Below are 26,969 nucleotides of genomic sequence, written 5' to 3'. Positions count from 1 at the left end.
TGATTGAAAGTTTCAAATAGTTTCAAATTAGTTATTTTTTAAAAAATCCTTAATTGATGGAATCCTTAATCCTGACTGAAAAGCACGAACTATGCATAACAACAAAGCCAGTTCTAGTGTTCTGCAGTTTAAGAAAATGATGCATGTGATTACACAAATATCATGTGTAATCCTGTGGAACGGAATACAATGGTGTGTGCTATTGTTTGGAGGATCAGGACCCTAATTTAGTATAGGTGGAGGCAGGGAGCCTCCACCTTTCCTAGAATAAAATGCAACTACTTAGAGGACAAAGAAGCAGCCCCACCCTGCCAGGCACTGAGAACTATTAATGTGACTGTATGTGTATGTGAGTTTGATTGTCTCATGTATAAATAAGAATAAAAACTGGAATACTCAGGGGACCCTTATTTATAAGAGGTACAATAATATACAGGGGCAGTAAGACAAGCTTGTCTTTTACTGTTTATCTATTGGGGCACTTTTGTTGACACCTCCCCCCCACCCACCTAAATATGTACTAAATATCATCATGTAGTGAAATTAGGAAATAATAAAGTACTGTCTTACTGAGCAAATAATTGAATTGTCTTTGTGTTTTTTTTTTTTTCCTTCTCTGACTAAACCATTTTCTTCAGTCATGACATTTAAATAGTCTAAACAAAACCTCTATTTGAAGGAGGGTTTGGATGCACTGTCTACAGATGAAAAGACTTAATACAGTTTGAAAAAATTGCCCTTTTCTCTTGACTATAAAAGAGAGCAAACTACAGTATAGTTTCCAAGAGAGAATGTATTTTATTTATTCCCACAAGGATATTAGTCCATAAAACAAATTTGCAGCTTATTTTGCAGCTTTGGCTTTTATCAGCCTTTTTAAGGGTGTTGAATGATTACCCAGGAGATCACACAGCATGAGCTGCTGTGTGGAGTAAAGGAACTTTAATAGAGAGAGCTCTGTGATGGGCAGAAAATGTATGTGAAAAGTTTTCTTAAACTTGTTTAAAAGTCTGTCACATTTAATGTCTCTTTCACTGATTATTGACCTGAATTTTAGTGTCCTAATGTGAAAACAGTTTCCACCCTCTCCTCCTCTCTCCCTTGCCTTAAAAAGCTGTTACTTAAAACATAACAGAACTCACTTATATTTCTGCCTTCATGTAGACAGAAAGAGATAGACCAAGGTGATGGTGATGACTGGGAAAATGGCAAAACAACTTGTATGAAGGTTCTGGTGAAACTGGCCAAGGAAATATCAGCCAAATATAAATCAGGTCTTGTCTAGTCTTAGGGTTAGCAGAACAAAGGGGACATGGAATGACTGTCTCTCCCTTGGACTTCTCCAAGGTCTTTTTGCTGCCTCATCTTCTTGGGACCTGGCATCTGGAGTAATTTAAGATTCCCTGCAGGCTGATGTTGCCTACGCCTGAAAATGGGATTTTTCCAGCTCAGGGCAGGGGGAGTGAAGTGGAGATTTCCCAGTATGTTTTAGCCGTACTGTACAGTCCCACATTTCTCCCAGTGCATAGTTTTTCGAAACTTAGCTTGCAGCAATTAAAATATATTGAAATTAGAATCTAAGGTGCAAAGTTTTATTTGCCATTGTTGACTTTCTGTTATGACTACTAATGGCAGTCTGTATTGCAATGGGTAGCATAACAGTATTTGCAGTAAGGAAACAATTGCTTTGCTTAACTTCTGAGATGTTCCAAGTCTTTGAATATTTGCATAATCTGACATTGGTATCCCTGCTATAAATGAATGTCAGTGGCAAAATTATATATCAAGTGAAAAACAAGTTGATCGTGAGAGGTTTCACATGCAAAAACTAAAGCATAAGTTAATCCTGAAAGTACTCTACTGATGCCAAAGAGATTTACAGAACTGAAATGTGGCATTTGTGTGATACCAATGCTTTTATTTTTTTTTGTTCTTTTTAAATAAAAAAATAATTTAATTTACACATTTAATTAAATATTATTTTTAGTAATTTTGTCCCTCAGGCTGCGAAGAAACTGTGCTTTCTGTTATTATATACATATTTCTGCTGTTTCCTGTCACTGCTTTAATCTCAGGATTTTTTTCTCCCATTTTTTGTCTACATTCAGTCTCCTTTATTCACAGCATGTTATTTTTTTTTTTTCAAGTTCAAGTTGCCTTTGTGAGCAAGAAATTATTAATTGATTTCTTTTTCAACAAAAGCCTAGTTTCCTCTAAGTTGGAAAGTTGCATATTTTGTGCAGAAACCTATGAAATCGCTTACACATGTATCACTGAACTCTAAAGCGCTGCAAGAAAGGTTATGTAAGCGTTGCAGGACTGAGTGCATGAAGTGGTTATTGCTGAACATTATTATCCATTTTGTGTATGGATCCATATATATAAAAGCTCTTTAATTTCAGGCAGTTTTAGTCTAAATTAGAATGTTATTCTGGTGCTGAAATGTTAATGTTTATTTTTATAATGGACACCTTTTTTGTAAGCTACTTTTTTTTTTTATCAGGCTAATAGATTTTTCTACTGTGTCTCAGGCTACTGAACTGTTTATGATTTTTTAATTATGTTACCGAAGAATCTTTTAAACAAAACCCTACTGTGCTTAACCAGAGTGTTAATGTGTTTTGATCACTTCCTTGATTTGTTTTTGTTTATAGATGTCAGCACTGTAATTGTCATCCTGCAGGAGCCATTACTGGGACTTGTCATCTTGTTACTGGACAGTGTGTTTGTAAACAATTTGTAACTGGCTTGAAATGTGACAACTGTGTTCCCAATGCTAGTAATTTGGATGTCCACAACCTATTTGGCTGCAGTAAAAGTAAGTGGATGATAGGCCTTGAAAGCAGGCCTTTCAAATGAATGTTGCCTTTTTTTAAAAAAAAAATTGATTTAGTGAGTATTAAATTAGGTCAGCAGTGCTAAAACTGGGTTTGACTTTTTTTTTCTCTCCACATATTTCTGGTTCCTGACGTCTGGGTGAGTATCTTAGGAATGTTTTCTAGAGAGGTGTACAGAATGCTTTGTGTCCTACACGCAGCTTCTGCTTGCAGTCTAACCCAGGGGAGAAGTAATGGCCAATAGCTCCTTTGGACTTCCCACCATGTTCTTTGTAGTGACCAATGCAGAGTTCACCTTCTAGTTACATGAATGCACCAGTATTTGTACAACTTCCAGCTTAGCCCACTTTCCTGCTGTTGACAGGAGGCAGACGACCTCTCTTCAGAAGGTCTATTGAAGATTTGCTCCTGGGAATTAATTCAAAATCTGCTCCTCAGCGCAACGTAGCTTTGTGTTCCTTATCCTGGGCCTTTTTTTCAGTCAGTTTGGGAAAATATGTGATGCAGTGTAACAGAAAGTCATAAACTGGTGTGTGTGAGGTGAGGCTAATGCTATGTTGATGGGCAGATCATGAATTGTAATGAAACACATTGCAATGGAATATCTGCACTTCTGCCATGGCAATGAGTCTGAATATGAAGAGATGGCACAGTTTCAGCCTTTGTTTGTGTCATAAGTAGTGAAAACTAAATATTCAGATTTGCTCACCACTTCATAGTCTCTAAGCTGGCAGGGATTTTACAGAAGGAGAGAAAAAACATTATACCTAAAGAGAAAATTAAATGTTTAAGTTGGCTTCAGTTCAATGTTCGGAAATGGGCATTGAGGACTTCATATCACACAATGCCAAACTGTGTGGGTAGGACCTCAGCTAATTCTGAAAAAGTTGCATTAATTTTTTGTGACACACCTTACTGCAATACACAGTTAATGGCCCAGTCTTGGAAGTCATGCAACCGGCCAGTGAGGGACTCTGCAGATGCTAATTGGTAATTTCTGTCAGCAGACCTAATTAGTAATGGCCAGGCTGATGCTACTGTGAGAGTCAGCTCAGGTAGCCATGTGTCATGCAACAGCAGGGTTAGATGTTCCCAACTGATCTCTGGAGTATGATTCTGGATCATCCTCCAGTAACATATTTCTTTGTATATTTCGTGTAGGTATTTATGTGACATTCATGATTATGATATGTGCACACTGCAGATTTGTAAGCAGAAATGTATGTGCACAAAGAGTTTCTTTACAAGGACAGACAGCTCACATGTCAATGCCAGTTTGTACTTCATTGTAAATTTGTTTAACTTTCAAATAATACGCAATGCAGAATGCACAACGCTAAAAATGGGATAGAATGAAGAGACTGATTTGTTTCCAAACATGATTTTTTCCCCTCAAAGTTTGGAAGTGTTTAGATACAGTTTTGTTTTGTTTTCCCCTGTACTCTTCTGTAAAGGCATAGTATCTCTTCATTGTGCAGACAGTTGATTGGCTAGTTGTTTCTTTAAAAAATGTAGGATGTTTCAACTGAATGTATAATAATAATACATGGCACTTTTATGATGCTGTTCATCTTCAAAGTGCTTAACAAACATAAACCAACCTACTTATTTATGTTGGGATATACATTGGATAAAGGTCAATGGCAATTGAACTATAAAATTGATTAATAATAATATGACATAGATAAATAATATCATAGATTTCAGTTAGAAAAAAAATACATCAAGCAGTATTCTAAATGACAAGCGGAGTCCTCTTCTGGACATAGATGATATAGCAATTGCAGTCTTTTTGTTATTCATACCAAAATATTTTAACTTGTTGCACAGATATGAAGCTTTGCCTGGCTTGATATTTGTGGTTATTTTCCTTGCAGAGCAGTAGTTTTTTGACACATACTATTACTGGTTAGAAGCCTTTGCCAAGGGAAGCAAATGTAAGTTGCTGTCACTGTCCAACTAACATTCTTTAAGGAGAAGGCCTATTTTCAATTTTTCAGACCAACAACGTCTTAGATGCTGCATAAAAATCTGAAATACTGTACTTTGCTTACACATCTAAAACGCGAAACAGCAAACGTGAGAGCAATATGCACTAGTGTGAGACTCAGAATGGAGTGTGAAGGTTAGGCCGGTGAATTTGTATGATTGCTCAGGTCTTGTAAGCATGTATTACATGGAGAGAAACTTTCAAAAATGCCAGAGGGATTTAGGAGCACTTATTTCCCTGGATTCTCAAACTCCTGTAGTGTAGATTCACTTCCTAACTCAGCTGAACTCAAAAGTTCTAGACTGGCAACACAACCACCTGTGCTTTCTAATGGGAGATGATGATTGTATTCTGTCCAATCCAATGAATTCTAGAAATGCAGAGTGTTTCCAGAAGATGGACCCAATTTGAAGTTGACTGTGACTTCAAATTGGGTCCATCTTTTAGAAACACTCTTTATTTTCTGCTATTTCTTGGCTGAAAGACTGCAGTAGGAGCAGGGCTTTTCATTATCTTAAGCTAAAAGAGCTTCAAATCACATTTTAGATTTGTATTAAAAGCCAAGATGTTATGTGACCCACTGTTGGCATAACTCACTACATCTATCATTTTTGTGGTTTGAGGTCCTCACTGTTGCTTTCTGTTTGCAATTTCACTCTTTGCTTCTTGTCTCCTGTTAGGTTGGCTGAACAGATATTGATGATAAAATTTGGTGAATTGTGTATATTAAGCAAATATCCATGTGATAGAGATGATGATAGTCATCATAGAATCATAGAATGTCCTGAGTTGGAAGGGACCCACAAGGGTCATTGAGTCCAACTCCTGTCCCTGCACATGACAACCCCACAGTTCACACCATGTGTCTGAGGACGTTGTCCAGTCTCTTCTTGAGCACTGTCAGGCTTGGGGCCATGACACCTCCCTGGGGAGCCTGTTCCAGTGTCCAGCACCCTCTGGACCAGCACCTTTTTCTCATGTCCAACCTAAACCTCTCCTGGCACATCTTCCTGCCATTCCCTTGGGTCCTGTTATCGGTGGCTAAAGAGAAGAGATCGGCTCCTACCCTTGCTCGTTCCCTTGTGAGGAAGCTGTACACTGGAATGAGGTCTCCTCTTAGTCTCCTCCAGGCTGAACAAACCAAGTGACTTTAGCCACTCTTCATACGGCTTCCCCTCCAAACTCTTCACCAACTTCGTAGACCTCTTCTGGACACTCTCCAGTAGCTTTATATCCTTTTTATCCTGTGGTGCCCAGAACTGCACCCAGTGCTCCAGGTGAGGCCGCGGCAGTGCAGAGCAGAGCGGGACAATCCCCTCCCTGCCCGGCTGGCGATGCTGTGCTGGATGCGCCTAATGTTGATATTTTCCTGTAATGCTTAATGTAAGGGAGAAAAGCTTATTGGGTGGTTCTGTATCCAGCTCCTGGTAGCTTACCCCATATGTGGATTTCTGTACTGTGCTTGGCTATTCTAATCCCTGGAGCAAAATATTTTCCTTTAGATTCGTGCTCCCCTGGTTTTCCCTCCCTTGGTTAAAGAGGGTAGGGAATGGCAAAGTCTACCTTTGAGTCAAGCTATAGCAATCACTAGTGGCCAAAACAGAGCAGCCTTGTCCTGTGCCAGGATTCTATACTATCATAGAATCATCTATTAATACCTTGGAAAAGACCTTTAAGATCATGGAGTCCAACTGTAAAACAGTATCTTTATGTGTATGTGTATATATGTTGATGTTTCTATCCATGCACATAAAGTTTGATTTCTGGGTGACAGCCAATTATCTTACAAAGGATCACGATCATACAGTTGGATTACCAAAGAGTGATAGGAGGGATTTTGAACTGTTCTTTCTGAAAAAGTGAGACTTTTGGCTTGTGAACTTTTCTCTTTACTGATACCAGTGCAATTAAGTAGCACTTTTTCCAAAGTTAATGGAGGTGATAGCAGAGTAGTATTTTGGTAAATAAGAATCTGAAGCTGATTTCTTAAAAACTTAGATACCTCACTTTCATTGATTTATATTTCACTGGAAACAAATGGAAGTGAATTGCCTAAATAACCTTTCAAATTTGCCCCTTTATATTTTTGTCACTTAATTACATAGGGTTATTGTAACACTTGAGTGAAATTTGTAGTTAGTTGGACTTTCCATTTCTATTCTATTAGAGGAAGTTATGCCTGGCCTGTGCTAAAATGGATTGAATCCTCTGGAAAAAATAAATTATAATTGAACTATCGACTTCAATAATGTGACCAGATAAACATGTTCCTGTTTTGTAAAGATGTTGAAATACATTAACAACAACAAAGTGTTTGGGAAACTGTTGTGTACTTGCTTTAATTTGAGGGGGAAAGGATGGTTAAGTTTATTTGTCATTTGTTTAAATGCATAAATTTCTTTCATGTACTTGGATAAAAAGCTTTGCTGGAGAACATTAGGATGGATCAGTTTATTAATGTGTTGCTTGGGTGACTGTATGTTTACTTGATGTTTTTTCTTTGAAGAAAACTTAGCAGTTTCTTTGCATTTTTATTTAAATTTGTGTGATTATTGATTACATTCATTCTTGCATCCTGCGGTTTTGTGTACGTTTTAGCTCCATTCCAGCAGCCGCCTCCTACAGGAGAAGTTCTCAATTCCTCTGTTATCAGTCTTTCATGGAGTTCCCCTGACTCTCCAAATTCTAACAGGCTTACTTACCAGCTGTATAGGGATGAGACTGAAATTTATACAATAGAAGACTACTACCCTTACAGTAAGTATTTATAGGAAGATGGTATCAGAAGTTTTGCCTTTGTGCGTGTGTGTATATAGATATATATATATCTGCAATTTTTTGTAATTATTTCTCATTTCTGTCATTATAATTTTCTGTGATTTTGAACACATTATTCTGTTTTCCTTTAATGAGTTACTGTTCTGTGTTATTAATTTTGTTTGAAAGAAAGGAATACTCTGGTCTAAAATCTCGCAAACTCAGTCACCCAAAATGGCTGATAATTTTTAACTTTTTAATCTGAAAAACTTGAATTTACTCACCAAAACCATTCCCTGCAAATATATATAGGATCCAAAATCTAAAAGAGGTCCCAGAGAAAGAGTTAGGGTGAATGGAAGAGACCATAATGTGCTTAAACTCCCTTTTTTCATCCTCCTGGTTTTAAACTGTTAACAGATTAGGAAAGCTTTTTGTGGTCTCTAACTTTTAGCACCTTCTGTTAAGCTATCAGTGTAGCTCTTGCTTTCCCTTTAGCAGCACCACTTCTCTCATGTTGAGGCTTGCAAAGGGATCCTCAGAAGGCAATCCTCAAGGATTTGGCATTCTGTCCTAGCTGGAAAGGCTATTTTGTGCTACTGTTGATCGTCTTCTCAAACAAAAGGAGGTGGATTTGGATCTTGGTTTTATGTATATATGGGACATGAATATGTTGGGTTTTTTAAGAAGAAAGATGTGGTTTAATACCCATAAGGTTTAATTTCTGTTCTAGCAGCTTTGTTACCTGTTCATACCAATGCAGCATTGACATTTTGCAGAAGTTGAGTCTTTCTAGTTATTGACACATACCCTGGAGTAAAAAAAATATATACTATTGTTCAGCGGAAGCACAGATACTTTGGAATGCACCCAACCTTTACGTCTCCCATCTGGCTCACCAAAAAGGACTGTTGTTTGGCCCCAGCTCCCCACCCCAGCTGGCAGCTAAAACTGCTTGCTCACCTCTTCCCTGCCCCTGGTGGGATGGGGAGGAGAATCAGGAAACAAAAGGGAAAACTCTTGGGTTGCAATGAGAACAGTTTAACAGAACAGCAGAAAAAAATAAAAAAATACCCAAACAAATAAACAATAACAACAACAATAATGAAAGCAGCCTGCACCGAAAGCCTCCTCTGCAGTCACAGACAGCAGCTCATGCCCGAAATACAATAGCATTGAACCACATGGCCCAAAGAGAGCTGAGAGTGTCCTAGACCACCCTGCCCCCGGCAGCAGCAAGAAACAGACTCCCCCTGTCCAGCCCCCCATTTATAGCTGAGCATGACCCTATATGGGATGGAATACCCCTTTGGCTAGTTTTCACAGAAATCACAGAATGTTAGGGATTGGAAGGGACCTCAAAAGATCATCCAGTCCAATCCCCCTGCCAGGGCAGGAACACCCAGATGAGGTTACACAGGAAGGCGTCCAAGTGGGTTTTGAATGTCTCCAGAGAAGGAGACTCCACAACCTCCCCGGGAAGCCTGTTCCAGTGTTCCGTCACCATCACTGAGAAGAAGTTTCTTCTCAAATTTAAGTGGAACCTCTTGTGTTCCAGTTTGCACCTATTGCCCCTTGTCTTATCATTGATTGTCACCAAGAAGAGCCTGGCTCCATCCTCATGACACTCACCCTTTATATGTTTATAAACATTAATGAGGTCACCCCTCAGTCTCCTTTTCTCCAAACTAAAGAGCCCCAGCTCCCTCAGCCTTTCCTCATAAGGGAGATGCTCCACTCCCTTAATCATCTTTGTTGCCCTGCGCTGGACTCTCTCCAGCAGTTTCCTGTCCTTCTGGAACTGAGGGGCCCAGAACTGGACACAATATTCCAGATGAGGTCTCACCAGGGCAGAGTAGAGGGGAAGGAGAACCTCTCTCCACCTACTAACCACCCCGCTTCTAATCCACCCCAGGGTGCCATTGGCCTTTTGGCCACAAGGGCCCAGTGCTGGCTCATGGTCATCCTGCTGTCCACCAGGACCCCCAGGTCCCTTTCCCCTACACTGCTCTCTAATAGGTCATTCCCCAACCTATACTGGAACCTGAGGTTTTTCCTGCCCAGATGTAAGACTCTGCACTTGGCCTTGTTATATTTCATTAAATTTTTCCCCGCCCAGCTCTCCAGCCTGTCCAGATCTCGCTGGATGGCAGCACAGCCTCTGGTGTGCCAGCCACTCCTCCCAGCTTGGTGTCATCAGCAAACTTGCTGATAGTACACTCAATTCCCTCATCCAAGTCATTGATGAATATATTGAACAATACTGGTCCCAGTACCGACCCTTGAGGCACTCCACTAGATACAGGCCTCCAACCAGACTCTGCCCCGTTGATCACGACTCTCTGGCTTTAGTTTTGGGTCAGCCCTCCTGGCTGTGTCAACCCTCAGCCACTTCTGGAGATAATCCCTATCTTGGCTGGCCCAGCGCAGTGCTACAATGTCAAGGGTTGAGAATCTAGCAATACTAATAGTTTCACGATCCTCTTCTTCAAGTTGTACTCAGGACTGCCTTGCCAGGGCAAATGTACAGAGAGGAGGTAGAAATAGCTGTGTCCTCTCCTTTTGCTTTGGAAAAGTTTCAGACTATCTGTGCTCGGAAATGTACTATATTACTCAATGTTTCCTATTTCTTAAGGCAAAGAAATGTATGATGGTATGGTTGTACATAAATTCATATTGTGCTGTGATGACTAAGATGTGTCACTGCTTCTGGGATGTACACAGGAGCTATTCGTGGTCATGGCTGCTAAAAAGATAAGGACGAGGAAGGTAAATAGGCTTTGGATATACCTTTTAAGTAATTATTTGCACTTCTGTTTCACTTTTCATCCAAGATCAAACGCTTTACAAATGAACTGCTAAGCACTATTTTAGGAGTGAGGAAGTGAAAGTTTTCCACTGTGAAATGAATAAGGTGTGGAAATTTACAGAATGGTTCGCTTTTCTTTTTCTAAAGCAGGTCCACTAATATTGATACTGATTTACATTTGAAACAATTATTTTTGAGCAAAGGAGGAACAAGCAGGTAATTGTATTAATCTTGTCCATCATGAAAGCAGGAACTGGGAGAAATGCAGTGGAAAAATTATGTCTCTGGTGATGCCAGTATGCAGTGGAAGATAACAGAGGGAAAAGGAGAGGACTTTCCCCTATCTAAAAAGACAAAAAGAAACAAAAATTGAAAAGTTACGGTGTTCATAATCTCAAGAAGAGCATGCAAATGAGCATAAATATCTTATGTCTTCGATTAGGACTGGAAAGACTTCAGTCAAATTAAGATTATTTTTAACATGTTAGACTGATAAAATTTTCTTCTCACCTTTTTGTTTTAGGTGTTCAGACCTTCACTGATACCATGTTATCCCCATATACCTTCTATTCCTATTATGTCCAAGCCAGCAACGTTCATGGTTTGACTAGAAGTGCTTCAGTGATGTACAGAACAAAGTCTGGGATTCCTACAGGAAACTTGTATTTAAATCCTGTCTTTCCTGTTAGTCACCACTCTGTTTTACTTCACTGGACAAGCCTCTCCAATGACTCTGGGCCCATAGAGAAATACATTTTGACATGTACTAGCTTGGTTGATCTTCAGCCTTGTGGTCAGTATGAAGGCTTGAAAACTTCAGCAATTCTTTGGAATCTCATTCCATTTACAAAATATGTTTTTTCTGTGCAAGCTTGTACTAGTGGAGGCTGCTTAAAGAGCCAACCAGTAACAGTAGTTACTGCACAAGCTCCTCCAGAAGAGCTACGCCCACCATTGATAGAAACTATCAGCTCTACAGAACTGGCTGTGGAATGGTCACCACCCGAGAAACCAAATGGTAAGACATTGTATTTACTTTTATGAGTCAAAGGTTTTGCAAAGAAAAAGCAGCATTTCTTCAAATCTGGTTAGAATGTACTTATCAATGCGACATGAAACTGAGACTGAGAACTAAGTAAGGCATTTGCCTGAATTTGCCTGTGTGCCACTAAATGTATCTTCAGAGTCTGTGTTTTATTCTGTTGGAGTCCAGAACTCCAACTGAATGTGTTTGGTCCATAATTTAGCCCTTAGTGGCATCTGCTGCAGCAAAAATCACATTTATAATTAAACATTTACAGTAAAGTTAATTTTTTCCTAATTTGCCAAATCACCTAGTTCAGACAGATGTGGTGATATTGCCTTACAAAGAATAAATAAACAGATAACAGTTATGGAAAAAATTGTAAGAATTAACAGAGAAGTCTGTTTTTAAAGCCATCCGTCATGTATAGTAACTAATTCTATTACCAGTATAACTTTGTTAGGGATTAGGCGATTGCCAAGAATTGCTGGTCTAACTTGTGTAATAATATTTTAGATTTTTGAGACTGAGAACACAGCTGTTGTAGGATACTTCTGTGATGCCACAGATTTTACCGCTGAACACTTTATCGTTTAGTATACGTGCAGTGGAGCTTTGTGAACTTGCACTTACAAGCACAAATATTTGTGTATGCGCAAGCAAGCGTTTTGATCTGTTCACAAAATGGGCGTCTGTGTATAGGGAGCTCAACTTTCTCTTCGAACATCTCATTTCACAGCTAATATCAGATTAGACAGGAAGAACGCCCACACAAGAATACTTATATGTATTTAGAGGGGTAGTTCCTGCAGTGCAGGTTGTGATATTTGCTAATAGCACTTGTGCCTCAACCTGTAGCATATGCTCCTTACAATATTGCTAGCACGGGAAGGTTTAAGCAATAGTGTATTTTTCTTTTAAAATAAATTTTTATAAATTTTTATTTTTTTAAAATCTGGTCTTCACAAGGACAAACAGAGAAGCCGTTTCTCCCAGGCAACTTCTCCAGTTCTGTACATGAAAACAGGCCCAAATGAATACATTTTATGGCCATTAATTAACTCCGGGCTTTACTGTGTCTCTCATCTTTTCCATTCGGGAAATCTCCAGTCAGCTTTCTTACAGTCTATTTCTACAGTTAAATTGCTTCCATGATCCAGCCTAGGTCATGTATCACTTCATAGCATAATATTGAATTTTATTTTTTTTTTTTCCAAAGTAGTGAGACCTTCCTGCATATGGAATAGGTTTACATTGGTGGAAAACTCACACATACGCATCTCCTATCCAGTAGTATGTTCTAAAAGGTTAACATTAAACTGTCACTTAAGAATTCTCTACCCATTGTGCAAAACAAAACCAACCAACGAAAAATCAAAACCAAAACAAAAACCCAACCAACCAACCAAAACCCCAAAACCACACCTTTCGAAAACTAGAGGCCTGAGGTAATTTCCAGTTAACATTCGATAAGATATCATCTTCCAGTGAGGCTGGTAGCACTCGTAGTGCAATCTAGCCGTTTGCTTTCAAATCCTGAAACTGCATGGAAGGGAAAATAGTGTAATGCAAGAAATACCAAAGTGAACATTTGGATGAAAATAGCAGAAACTAGGAAAGCTTCTTATGCTATATTTTCTGTGATGTTGATCGATTGATTGTTAACTCATTAAATATATTGGTGTTGGTATTTTAGAAGAACTCTAGAAATTGTTTAAATGCACTGTTTTTTCTGGCTCAATTTTCTCTAGGCATAATTATAAGATATGAACTTTACATGAGAAAAAAATTAAAACAAGCTGGAAACTTTCTTCTTCCTGAAATTCGTGTTTTCCAAAGCAGTGGATGGCTCAGTCCTCAACCAGTTATGGAGTCTCCTAATGAAAATGCCCTGGCTCCGCCACAAACCAGTACCACAGTCACTGATCTGGAGCCATTCACAGAGTATGAATTTTATGTGCTAGCAGTAAACATGGCAGGTAGCGTATCTTCAGACTGGATATCAGGAAGAACAGGAGAGGCTGGTAAGTATTGGTTTCAATTTGTTTTATAGAAATGAAAAACTAAATTAGAATGCCTTTTTTTTATTTTAATGTGTCTATTGATGATTGAAATAGGGACGAATTCTCGTTTTTTAACAAATTAAAGATAGGTCAGATTATCTCAGAACTTATCATGTTAAGCAAAAACATGTTGTTCACCTTAAAATCGTATTGTTGAAGAAAATAACACGTATCAATTAAACCAAAATTTCAAAACTACAAGATTACAAAATCTGCCAAGCAGTGTTTGAATTCTCCACTGTCTTCCCAGTTGTTATTTATATTCTTTAAAGGGAGGAAACATGAAAAAGGATTGGTTTTGTCAGAAGCATATTAACAGTTGGTGTGAATCAAATATTTTGTCCAAGAAGTTACATGTATTCAGGGAGAAGGTTCTAAGGAATTTTCCTGAACTGAGGCTTTGATTGCTTAGAAAGAGATTTTTTTTTTTTTTAAAGAACTTGAGAGAGTTACCTTTTCAGGAGTATAGTACTTGAAACTTTTCATATGCTTTTATGGAGGTCAAGTGTCATCATACGGACCATTTTTTCCAAAAGTTTAACCAGTTCACAAGGGCTCTTATGGCCCTTATGTTCAGATTTTCAAAAGGGGTTCCCACTTGACATATTATTTGAAACAACAGATATTTATTTCTATGTTTACATTATAAATCTAAGGATTTTTTTTTAGGCTAGTAGAGGCTCTGTTTTGCAATTAAACATCTCTGTTATATCACTGATGCTTTTGTTTGCTGTTAGGTTGAAAATCTTGTCCTGAGTCACTTGCTCCTGAAAAATAGCAGGCTAAACTAATTCCCCTTTCAAATGAGTCTTTGTGCTTATCTGTTCTTAAATACAATATGTTATAAAAGTGTTAAATTGTATTTGGGAAGAGGTCCATTAGTGTGGTTGTTTGTATGTAGCAGAAGTGCTATGAGTTGGTATCCTATTATTACAGAGTAATCAGGTGGGGATTTAACTGCAGTGCAAACAATCCTTTTACAGGTTTACTATGGAAGACAAGGGAACTGTTTTGTAAGAAGTGAGAGACATGTTAATTTCAAACTGGCCTAGCAAACAAAATTGCTTTTAAGATGCTGAAGTATTGAACACTTTTTGCTTTTATCAGTTTTTTCCCAGGTTGCATGAAGTTTTTTTCAAGACTTTTTCATTTGTATGTACTTTCCTACCTGCTGCAGGGGTTAGGATATCAGTGCTGATTAGTATTTCTTTGAAGGCATAGGCAGAGTTTTCTTCTGCATTCATGGCCAGAGTAGAAAACAGGAGAATGATGGGTGAGGTACTTTTTATGTGCTATAAAATAATCTGAAAATTCCTGTTAGGCTTGAAAATCAAATTTGAAAAGAAAAAGACTGTCTGAAATGGTGTTTTACAAATACAGTGAGGAAGCTTGCATTAAGCACTTTGGTCACTTACTTTATGAATGTTATTTTATTAATTTGATTTTAGCCCCAGTGTTCATGCCATCTCCATCAGTATTCCCCCTTTCACCATATTCCGTCAATGTGTCATGGGAAAAACCTGAAGATAATTTAGCAAGAGGAGAAGTGATGGGATATAGCGTCAGTTTGATGATAGAACAAAGGTTCTTGCCGCCATTTTCCCAGGTATTATTGTTATATTTAGTTTTTCCTAACTGCTAATAATAAGATTAATAAAGTCTGATGTCCTCTTTGACATTGCGATGAATTTTGTCCCTGATTTGCTGGATATCATCTGATCCAACTTTTCCACCTATCAGTTTATCTTGAGTGCTCTGTAATGTTGTATTCCTGACCTGACTTGTTTTCAGTAGTGGGTGAGATTTAAAGTTAAGAGTGATGAGATTGAGCAACGACATTTAAATTGCCTTGATCTTTGCATGTTCTGATTCTGTATTGTTGCTAGATTTGGTGATATGTTTAAAATGATGTTGTTTTGTAGGAATTTGCATTTTCATTAAGAAGGTACCAGTCTTGCCTTCCTTGGACCAATCTTTGAAGTGGGGAAACCTAAAATAGGAGAAAACCAAGTTAATAAAGCCTAAATACATGATTTTAAAATAGTGTTGTAATTTGAGTAACTGGGTTTGGCAAACAAATACCATGGCAGTAGTAGTAAGCTAAAAGCTTGAGAATTAGCAAGGTTATAGGTAATCAGAATGTGGGAGTGGATCTTGTGCTCTGCCATTGTGTTTCTCGTTTCAGAGCTGATTTTGTCCTTCAGTGGTACCACAGACTGGGCCTCAGTTTATTTGTCTATGAAGTGAGGATACTGTTGCTCCTGGGTCTGTTGTAACAATACATAAATGTAAATTGCTTCTAGTCACAGGCTTGCAAGACTTCTCATCTAAGTAAACATCTGATAAAGAAGTTATCTGAAATACAACAATTTACTCAGTTCCACTCTCTCTGATAGCTCTAAGTGAAGCAGATTAAAATGTCTGTAGGTATAGTTATTCCCCTTCCTCCTAATGCCTGCTAATCATGTCACTCACTCAATGGTGGTCAGATGTCACCACTTAATAGTGTCATCTTCGTCATCTGGATTGTAGCTGCACTGTTTGTAGAGATAACTGCACCACCACACAGTTTTATGAGGCAATAACTTTGTTTCCTCATTTATCCACTCAGGAACTGGCTTATTGCCTCATAAAACAGTGTGATGGGAAGTATTATTACCTAAATCCTATCTTGTTCAGATTCTCCAAAATAATCCTCTCCCTCAGTTGGTCTTTGCAGGCTTTTCCGTATCTAGATGAAGGAATCTGCAAATTCAGAGACAAGTTTCTTATTGGTGAACATGTCATCCATTAATAGGAATTAAAATATTATTAACCAACTGTTGTCTTCCAATCTGTTTGCTTTGCAGGTTTTGCATATAGCTGAGGCTCATGAGCTATCCTATGTAGTGACGGGATTAAAACCTTACGGGATGTACAACTTTACTGTTACTCTCTGCAATCAAATTGGTTGTGTAACCAGTGAGCCAGGCATGGGGCAAACCTTGGCAGCTGGTAAGGAAACAGTCTGTATCAAAGTGCAAAGCCGACACGCAGTTACTAATGAATACCATTAAGATGATCATAGTTTGATGCACAGTGACAGGGGTAGGTGTTGTATTAATGCAAAGTGACTTGCTTAATTATTATTTGTTTATCTTGACAGATTAAACCCAAAATGTTTTCAATGAAGGTTTAAGGTTGCACTCTTACGGCAATAGGATTTGTGCACTTCTCCCTCGATTACAAGTTATGCGTGTGTATATTTATGTTCATGTTTATTTAAATAGTTAATGTACATAAATGTGACTGAACACATTCATTTATTTATGATGCTTAGAAGTTGTTAATTTGTTGCTTTTAGTGTGTGTGTCACATTTATACAACAGGACGTAAAATGCACATGCTGTGCCAATGCCTTGCTTAACCCATGAAGTTGCATTGGTTTTGTTTTAAAATCTAACATATGTACATAGTGTATTTGTGTGTCTAAATTGGAAGCAACATACATGCCTTGGCTCTGCTCTTTCAAAAATATTTGTTTATTTAGCCCCTGAGATTTACGAGGTTTTGCTTTGTAGATATGTATATATACACTTCCGTACAGAAACAACACTAAAGAAACTGCACATATGTGATTGTGCACCTTAATAAATCGCCGGTCTTTGAGTTAATTTCAACCACATGTCAGGGACTTCAAAGCTACTAACTTTCTACAAATTTAGAAGAAAATAAGCATCAGTACAGAACAGAGATAGAGAAAGCCTGTATTTACTTTGAAGGAAAGACTGGCATGAACTCACTTCTGAGGATCAAGGGGGATTTGAGAGAAAAATTGTTAGGAAAATCAGCTTCACAAGTCTCTTTATTCGTGGAACAAGGTAGTCAATGCAAGTCTTTAATGCTATAAATATAAGCTCAAAATCCATGCTATGCATCATACTGGTGCTCACCTACAGAGAGCTGACTATTTCACATTGTGTTTTCATTTTTTATAGGTATTTAAAACACATTAATTATTTTCACAATATTAGCATTTTCAGTTAAACAATTTGTGGTGGTGTCATATGGAGGTTGTGATAATGATCTTTGAAATTACCTGTCTTATGTAATTTGGTCTCCTGTAAGAAAAAAAAACCCTGAAAATTTCTGCCGTGCAGAATGTTTTCCTAAGTCCTCTGGGCTATATTGAGTTCCTTGAATTCCATCTAAGTTCCTCTGCATAATCAACAAAGAGATATAGGAGCTTCCAGACAGGGAATAAGGAGTTGCCCAGAGCCAGTAAATAGGAACATGAACTGAAGTGGAATTTAAGCTGTTGGGGTATTACCTCTAGTGTGTCCTCTGTTCTTCATTTGTCTCTTTATTTAACTGTGTTTTCATTTGTTCCCGAGTGGAAGATAGATAACTTGATAGATAGGGTTCCTTGATTCACCATATTATCTTTGTATATCAGTGGGCAAAGATTGCTCTGTCAGTTGTCTCGCTGAATTGCAGATTTCAAAATTTATTTTGTTTATTTATACTGCCAACTCTTAAAATATCAAGGTGGCCAACTAGAGAGCCTCCTACTTGTATGAGTGTGACTTTATGTCATACCACACAGCCATGCAAGGAACAGTGTTCCAGTCTGTGCTGATAACCATGGAAACAAATATGGCCTAAACGGCACACCTTATTGCTACAAATGATCCAACTATGCATTTATACATTTATTAAAAGATTCAGAAACAATAGCTTAGTTATGCCTGACAGCTTGTTTATGACCATCTCCTCTGTGGTTGTGTTAATACTTAGAGACCTATCACATTAGAGAAGACAGAAGAATACAAAATAGAATAACAGACACATTCCAATATATTAGCTGTTTTGCGGTATAGCCTTTTCCTGCTTACTGTTGTAAGCCTTGAAAGCAAAAAGCTGGTCTCATTTGGGGTTCCTTTTATGGTTTTAAAGCATGTTAATGCAATGTCTTGAATTTTGACAAACTGAAGAGTAAACCACTTAAATTTTGCATGCAATTTTATCTATCATCATTCATATTTTTAATTTCTGGAGAAAAATTTTTAATCATCTCATTGCGGGTTGTGGTTTTCTTTGCAGGCTTTTATGGTTGCATGTTCCATTTCATAAAGTTCCGTAAAACTGTGTTTCCAAAGAAAATTTAAAAGAAACACTACCTATGTGATGGCTTTAAGATCAAAGTGAGTTCAAACTTGGAACAAAGTTAGGTGAAACTATTCCCGTCATTTGTAAAAATAAATGATCAAGTCTTAGTCCATTAATATCCTTTTGTGTCACTGAACGGTGGAAAATGAAATTAAAATTGCCTTTCTAGGACTGTTGAGGAGTTCTCTTTCGTGAAGGAATGTCTCCCTGGCACAGAAACAACCTCCATGGCTGGATGCCAGTCCCCCTTCATGCCCTGGCAAAGGGAGCTTTTTGGAGAAAGTCTCGACTGAAATGTGCTCCAGCATGATGGTCCCCTTGTATAGTAACACAATCCAGGAGCTTTGAATTGTGTTCCAAGTTGAGCTACAGCTTATACTAAATTAGACTAATTCTTCTCCTCTCATCCTGAGAAGGATAAGGGAAAACCACCTCTACTCCTTCCATGTGTGAACTACACTGATTTATCATGCAGAGTATTTAAATCAATAGGTACCTTTATGACTGTGATTTTTGACATGTCCAACTGATGTTTATTAGCAAGGGGCTTGCTTTTGGAATTGCCAATGTCTTCTAAAATTTGCCACTAGAAGTCTCAAATAGTTTTTAGGCTTTTTTTCATATCCCTTAGGTTAATTTGAAGACTAGCAACAAAAAAAAAAAAGATATTTAAAAATCTATAATTTTTCATTTTCTCTGGCAACCTGATCTTTTATAAGGCATAAAACAGCAAATAAAAACAAGGACAGAAACAAGGCGTGAAACCATTAGAAACATAGTTGCTGAGGAAGGAAAGAACTTTTGAGAGAGGATTTAAAAGAAATTTCTGCAGTCAGGGACAGAATTTAGGGGTAAGACCTAAGGGAGCAGGAGCATCAGAAGCAGTCTACTGATCTTTCAATGAGTAGTCTTTTGGAGTATAACTTAAAATTGGTTAAAATAATCCAAAAGCAAACATAACAAGTAGATCCTTTCTAGCCTGGTTCAGTATAGGCATTCGCACCAGGGATATCTCGTGAGTATCTTTGCAGGAAGAGAGTCAAAGAAAACTACAATCAGCTGTATATCTGTCAGACTGGCAAAAAAATCTCCTCACCTATATACGAAGCGACAATATTTGTAAATGGTAATAAAAGAAGACAATTGAGCCAGAATAATTTGAAGGGAGTGAGGAAGCAAACAAAATAGAATAAAAAAACCAAAAAACAACTGAGTGGAAGCTATCACAAATGCATATGAGACCAGGAAGAAAAATAGGTGTGGTGAATGAAAAAACTTGCACAGGTATGCCTGATGCCAGCTCTGAGAATACTAAAAAGTGTTGGAAGATCAATGTTACATGGTAGTATAGTATTCGGATGAAAGACCAAAGCAAGCATGCCAAGGTAATGGAAGAAGAAAGTTAACCCATGTTTGTTACTTAAAGAGAAGGTGACTGGACACAAATAGAACCTCAGTTTGGTGTTTGGATACAAATACACAGATAGTTGGTTTTTAAAGACTCCAATAATTAAAAAGTATTTAATACTTATTTTGATCAGTATTTTAAATGCCTAATAATGTGCAATCCACAATCCATGTGGTATTTTATATACCCTTTATGCACTGCAATATTGTGCACTTGCTAGTGAAAGCCTTGGCAGATAGATGAGGAAAGATCATTTTTAATACTTTGAAACTTTGAAATTCATTTTGAGTTTTGTTTTTATGTGTGCCTACCCCAAGATCATCAAGTGGAACTGCATGTATGTAAATGAAAGCAATATCGGACAGTAATTACACATTTTTCGTCTCAACACGTGGAGTCACATTTTACTTCATTCCTTTCTCCAGGTTCTGCTGAGTTCAGATTCTTGTTTATTTTTTGAGAATGGCATTGTCATTGTTGTTATCTTGGTGTGTTGTCATCTTAGTGTGTTTTTTGCTTGTTTGGTCTTTAATTTATTTTCAAAAGTGGTTTTGAAAATTATTATTATTATTATTTATTTAATTTTCACAAGCGCTTCTAGCTCTGTGTTTCTAGTTCACGTAGAATTCTGAGCTGGTACCTTGGAATCTATAGAACTGTACTAGCTGGTACCAGTGAAATACCTGGTCCCTTAAAAGTAGTATTTTGACAACATTTTTGCATAAAAATTAATTACTTCCATTATTCTTTGCAGCGTCTACCAAGACCAAATATTCGTGTTTTCCAAATTTTTCAGTCAGGCAGAGAATATTTTTTTTTTTTCCCAGCGACTTCTGACATATTAACAGGATGGAATTACCCATGTGAGTGCTTGGACTAGTACAATTGCTTAGCCTACCCCTCTCAAATCAGATAGTCAAAGGGTGCTTTAAACAATCTATACAGCTATGTTTCATTAACAACTGTGTGACTGAGCTTATTTCTTGTAATTAAGTTTGTCTTGCCTTTGCTTTTTTTTATTTAAAAAAAAAAAACACACTTCATTTAAAAATAATTTAAGAGACACCAAAGTATGGCTGTGTGATTGCTGCCATTTACCTCAGCACATTGTACTTCTGATCCTTTGCTTTTGATGGCAATTACAGGGTTCAGAAGCTAATTTGTAGAAGATATTCTTCCAGTACCAGCTGCATCTGGTTTCTTGGCAGACTTCTCGCGCAGTTGTATTGGTGGCTTTGGAGTTGCCTCTGGGTTTGCTGGGGTAATGGTGCTGATGGGCTTTCTGGGCTGCCTTACACTCGTTGATGTAGTTTTCTTTTTTATTACCCTTTTAATCTGAGTAATTTGTCCATTTTTTCCCTTCATGAATAAGGCCCAGTGCAAGCCCTTTTCAAAAGCCTCAACCCATTTGTCATGGCAATACAGCAGTTGTTTATAGCTGTCATAGACTGCTTTTCCACAAAAAGCTATGCCTCAATTTTAAAATCACAAATACCCATTAAACAGCTAATAAGTAATGTATATTTTCCTTTGTTACAGAAGAGAAATACGAGGGCCATTTGCTGCTGGCCTGAAAACACAGATTGTTTTGCATGCATGTACATAAGTCTCTTCGTTGTGAATAGGACCCAAAGTGATTAAACAAGCACTCTTAATATGTTAATTTATAATTTTAATTACAACAATCTTGTATATATAGTCATTAGTGCATACTAATATAAATATTTTTCTACCTTTTATTCATAATGCATAAACCAATCATCCAGTTACTTCTCGGCAGTTGCCTGTTTCCGTTTCATAATACAATCTTTGTTCTTAGTTATGAATGCATTTTGTTCATTCCTGTCTTGAATAATCCCTCATTAAGCTAGTCACTTTCTGCTCCCTGCTAAAAAGGAAAAATTATCATGCAAATGTGGCATGCCATATTAAAAAGCACATTACCAAACACTTTTGTTGCTGTCCTTCAATTAGTTTCCCTTCTTTGAATTTAATTTCATTTGTTGTTAAACTACTGACTTGATGTATGGACTCATGAATTTGAGGCTGCTGCCAAGAATGTAGCAGGAAAAAAAAATCAAAGCCTCTTCAGAAAGCTGCAGAGGCAAAGCTGAAATGAATTTGCTTCACCTTTGACAAGAACACTTGAGCAGCATTGGAATCCTCTGATGATTCAGCTTGGCTAATTATCCAATTATTTATTTCAAGAATAAAGACACTGTTTTACAATTAGAAAAGTGTAAAGTAATCTGAGAAATTTCATAATGACAGATGACTTAAGTAACTTCTGAGATAAATAGTATCTGTTCAAACTTGTCTTGCCAAGTGTTCAAGATGTAGTTAAAGTGCTCTTTGAGTTTCAGGAAATTTCTAGGGACTTAAAAGTTATTTGTTTCTTCTCCCCTACAAACCACATATTATACTTCAGAAAATGGCTCAGTTTGTTCTTTTCCCTCTGTGTCAAATTTGCAAGGTTTTTAAGCTATGTTTAAGTTGGATTCTTCTTGATTAAAAGCTTTTGGTTCAAAGCAATTCTTTTTAATTGCCTAATGATATAAGTCAGTTCTTAGGAAAGAACCGTGCATTTAGGAGTTCATTTGCAATATAACTGAAAAATTCATTGCATGGCAGTAAAACAATTTACTGTTAATTACAAGGAGAAGAATTTGCTGTACCATGCTCACAGATTGCCATGAATCATGCAGCACTCCTAGAGATTTATAACAGATGTGTAAGTGGGATGAATTAGCAGGGTTTAATAACAGAGACACAAATCATGCAGACTTCAAGGAGCTTTAATTGATATACTAGAATGTGACGGGCATGAATCACTCAGCCATTCAACAGCACTGTAACATATGGTCAGCTCAATATGCTGCATCTTAAATCGGTTGGTGAGTCGTTGGTCGTCCCATATGGTGGAAGCAATATATTTCTCATGATTTTTAAAAAATACCGTGTATTACATCTATTTTTAAAGAAATATCATTATAACATATCTGTGTTATTAAATTTTCTTTTGAAGTCCATTATGGATGGTTTTTATTCATTTTTGTAGAAGAGTCCAACATGGACTCTAAAGAATATCTAAAAAATCTAAATATTGACAGAAGACATAAGTATTATTTCTTGAGTCATTTACTGTTGAAATGACTGATATTATTGTGAAGCACAGAGATAGAAAAGTTCATACCAGAAATGCTATGGCAATCTCAGGGTCCTCTGGACTAATAACTTGTACTAAAAATGAAATGGATGACCAGTAGTGAGGCATGTAATTTTACCTGCAAGGTAAACTCTGGGATGAAAACAAATAGATTTCCTTTAAGTTTTTGCCCTCGAATTTGCCGAACATTTTTTTGTTTTAATTTGTATGTGTGCATTTTGAATTCAATTGAACAATAATTAAAAATCATATACTTTTTTTACCTTTCCAAACTATTCAGAATGGCTAATTGAAGGCTTCTGTGGAAGGGTACACAAATATCTACCTACAGTATGCTGAGCAGTAGTTATTCAAACATATGTAAACCCGTTAAATTAAACCACCATGTAAATATGTTATTCCTGGGACAAGAATCTGGCAGAGTATCGAAAAGCTTTAGCAGTTGTATTAGTAAACCTGACAGACTTGAGAAAGGAGTATTGTATCCTTAGAACTGTGGCTGCCAGAATTTAATGTCAACAATTAAAATTTATTTTGATCCTTACCTAGTGTTTATTACTGTTTGTATACACAGCAGACCTTACTAATACAGAGATGCACTATTAGATGGAATTACCATCTGTTCAGAGCGAAATGTTGGCATCTGTCTTCGAGTCTAAAACTAAAATGATATTATTTCAAACAAAACAAAATTAACTGCTCTTTACTTACCAACTTCATTTTTGTGTACATGTGTGTGCATGCACACATGGGAAAGGCTTGTTTGTAATGACCTGTGTAGCAACATCTATATTTAGATATATGACTTCAACATAAGCTGTATAGGCCATCTGTCTTTATTGGTCTTTTTTGTGCCCTCTGCTACACAATGGCATGCAGCAATCATGGGCTTTTAAATACTGTTTTGGCTTTATAATATTTTTAATATGTATTATATAGCAAGACATTAAAACTACATAATTAAAATACACAAAATGTGACTTTGAATCCACTAAAATGTAGTACGCTCATTATTTTGACAGATGTGTCTTAACAGAACGTGACTAAAAAAAATTAAATAGGTAAAATTATAGTCAATTCATCTTTCAGAAAGTAGCTACAGGTACCACAGTGACACCTTTAGGAAAATATATACTGTATCTTTTAGTCCTGGATATTTTTAATTTCAGCATTTAGTACCCTGCTGGGCTAGTGCTACAGATCCTGTCTGCTCCCGTACAGAGTTTGGGTTTCTGGTTTAGTGTTTCTTTTTTTTTTTTTTTTTAAATAAAACCAACCAAACCAAAAACCAACCACCCAAAACTTAGTTAACCTATTACGCACAGTCTTTCACTTCTTGATGCACAAGAATTCTTAAGCATCAATGAGACTGTGGGTTTAGTACTAATGTTATAGAAAGGATGTTACTTTCTGAAAGTGTAGGCTTCTGTTCCATATATCACAAAATAATAAATTGTGTCATGCCAGTGTTTAATGCGTGTACACAGTGCATTAACTGTAACTGTAGTACATTTATTTGTGCTAGAGGAGACTTGAAAATGATTAAAAAATCAATACTTCCCTGTCAGAGAAGCAAATGTTACGATGCATTTAAGTAGTTAATTGCATAAGCCCCATAAAAGCTTCAGGTTTGGGTATCAGAGATGCCGTAATTATGGTCCAACTAACCGCCGTTTATTAATACTAGACTTTAAAAGAAGATATAGTTATTGTCAGGAATGTTAGTTAGCTGTATGCATTTTAGAAATAATGAATTTTAGCATTTCTGTTTTGGCATCAGTAGGCTGAACTGGAGGGCCCAGCCTCTTATGTTCACATTTAAAATGCTGACATACACTGGTTCCCTCAAAGGTGAAATTTTGATTGTTAAGCCATGTTTTCTATTTAAACTCGTGCATTAATACCACAATTCATTAGTACTATGCCCTACTTATGCAGGAAAGCTTATGACCTCATGCTGCATTACTTCAATTTTGACATTGTAAATTTCTACCGTAGTGTGAGATACTAATTAGATTGTGAAGTCATAAATGATGCCTAAGCAGGAATTTACAGCACATGGTGTCGCTGGCAGTTTCCCAGTTCCCCCGCTCCCCGCCTTCTCCAAGAAGAGTATTTATCAATTTAGAGGGGGGCAAAGAAAAAGAAAGAAAGAAAAAAAAAAAGTAGCAACATGCTACGGGCAAATAGGACAAATGAAAAATCTGTTAATGATCTTAGAAATGTGCGCATTTTTAAAAGGATGTTATTAATTCATTCTAAATGAAGCAATCTCTCCTTCTCTAAAGAACATGCACTTTGTACAATGCTCTACTGTGAAGTATTATGTCAGATTTCGAAGGCCCGTATTTTAATTCAGTGTTATTGTTCTTCAAAGGCGTTTATTGCTCTTTACTATGTCATTATGGGAACAAGTAATTTTTACAAGTTGTCATTGTATTTCACTTCCTGGGTACAAATTAGGTTTCTGTTGTTAGATCCTTTTCTTTATTGGGGAAAGAAGAGGAGGAAAAAAAAGGCAAGATAAGATAGTATAGATTCTATAGGTAGCAGAGGAGTGTTCTTGTCCTTCTCCAGATGATGACTTCTATTGTTTCTTTGTTGGTCCATTTCTTTCCCAATTGTATGGCCATCGTACCATTATCCAAACAGGTTGTGCTGCCCTCTAGTGGCTTACTGTACAGTATTAAAAAAAAAAAAAATGTTCATAACTCAGCTATAGAGTGACCAGCGTTACCAGAATGTTTGAAAGAATATCAGAGTATTGGTTTTAATGGTAGCAGGATCATTGTAGTAACATAACTATTTTATGCCGGTACCTTCATGGAAACAATCTTGTATGGAGCCTTGCTGTGCACTGGTGTTGGTGGAGAAAAGTTAGAGAGGATCAGTTTCTTGAATTGAGTAATTATCTGAACAAATGCTGATGTCTTCTGTGTGCACCATGAGGAAAACAACCTGATGGGCCTTCAGTATTGTGGACAGATAGTTGTTCTGCTCCTGTTGATGAGGATAAGCTCAGTTATGAAAGACCCATGTTGTCATGTACCATACTGCTGAGATCTAACAAGAGTTAATGAACTGTTCAGATTCTCCTCAAATCCAATGCTGAAAGTCATACAGAGACGTGCTTACAGGGAGTACAACACGAGAGGCGGATCAAGGGAGGAATACAAATATACTTTTCTTGAAGACATTGATTCAGATTGTTACAGACTGAGAAAAATATATTTTGGATATAATACTAGAGACATTTATCCAAAGCCTGAATGAACAAACGAGCGATTTCTTGTGGAATTTAAATTAAGTTCCTATAAAGATTAAGAATGTGTTGTGTTTTGTTTCCTTGTGTGGTGCTTTTTTTTTTAATATATATTTTTCTAATTAAGCTTCTATGGATATCTCTGTTTATTCTTAAGATCGTCAGAAACTGAACCAAGATGTTTTGCAAAAATCGTTATGTACAATAAATAACTTCCCAAGTATTACGGACGATGATACCTAGATAATTTTTTTTTTTTATGCACAGCTCCAAGAAAACTTAGTGCCCCTGGTGTTGAAGGAATAAACAGCACAACAGCAAAGATAAAGTGGAATGAACCTGAAGAACTTAATGGGCCTTCTCCCATCTACCAGGTGGAAAGGATGGATTCGTCTTTAGCTACATCAGCTACAGAAGTAATGAAAGGGATCCGTTTCCCAGGAAATGGATATTACAGATTCGCTAGTTCCACTATCCCCACTAATACTTACTTTACAGGTAAGTG

General features: G+C 37.1%; 1 protein-coding gene across 1 annotated transcript in view; it reads left to right on the top strand.

The window, feature by feature from the left end:
* The window catches only part of USH2A (usherin), a 393,053-nt gene that overhangs the window by 78,549 nt on the left and 287,535 nt on the right, over positions 1-26,969 (top strand). Inside the window, exons 14-20 of the mRNA XM_065630575.1 lie at positions 2,655-2,818; positions 7,426-7,584; positions 10,917-11,411; positions 13,169-13,441; positions 14,929-15,086; positions 16,330-16,474; positions 26,732-26,962. Of these exons, the coding sequence (XP_065486647.1) occupies positions 2,655-2,818; positions 7,426-7,584; positions 10,917-11,411; positions 13,169-13,441; positions 14,929-15,086; positions 16,330-16,474; positions 26,732-26,962 (1,625 nt within the window). The remainder of the gene's footprint in view (positions 1-2,654; positions 2,819-7,425; positions 7,585-10,916; positions 11,412-13,168; positions 13,442-14,928; positions 15,087-16,329; positions 16,475-26,731; positions 26,963-26,969) is intronic.

This window comes from Caloenas nicobarica, chromosome 3, assembly GCF_036013445.1.
Source record: "Caloenas nicobarica isolate bCalNic1 chromosome 3, bCalNic1.hap1, whole genome shotgun sequence".
Lineage (NCBI taxonomy): Eukaryota > Metazoa > Chordata > Aves > Columbiformes > Columbidae > Caloenas > Caloenas nicobarica.
This window is presented reverse-complemented; position numbering and strand designations above follow the sequence as displayed.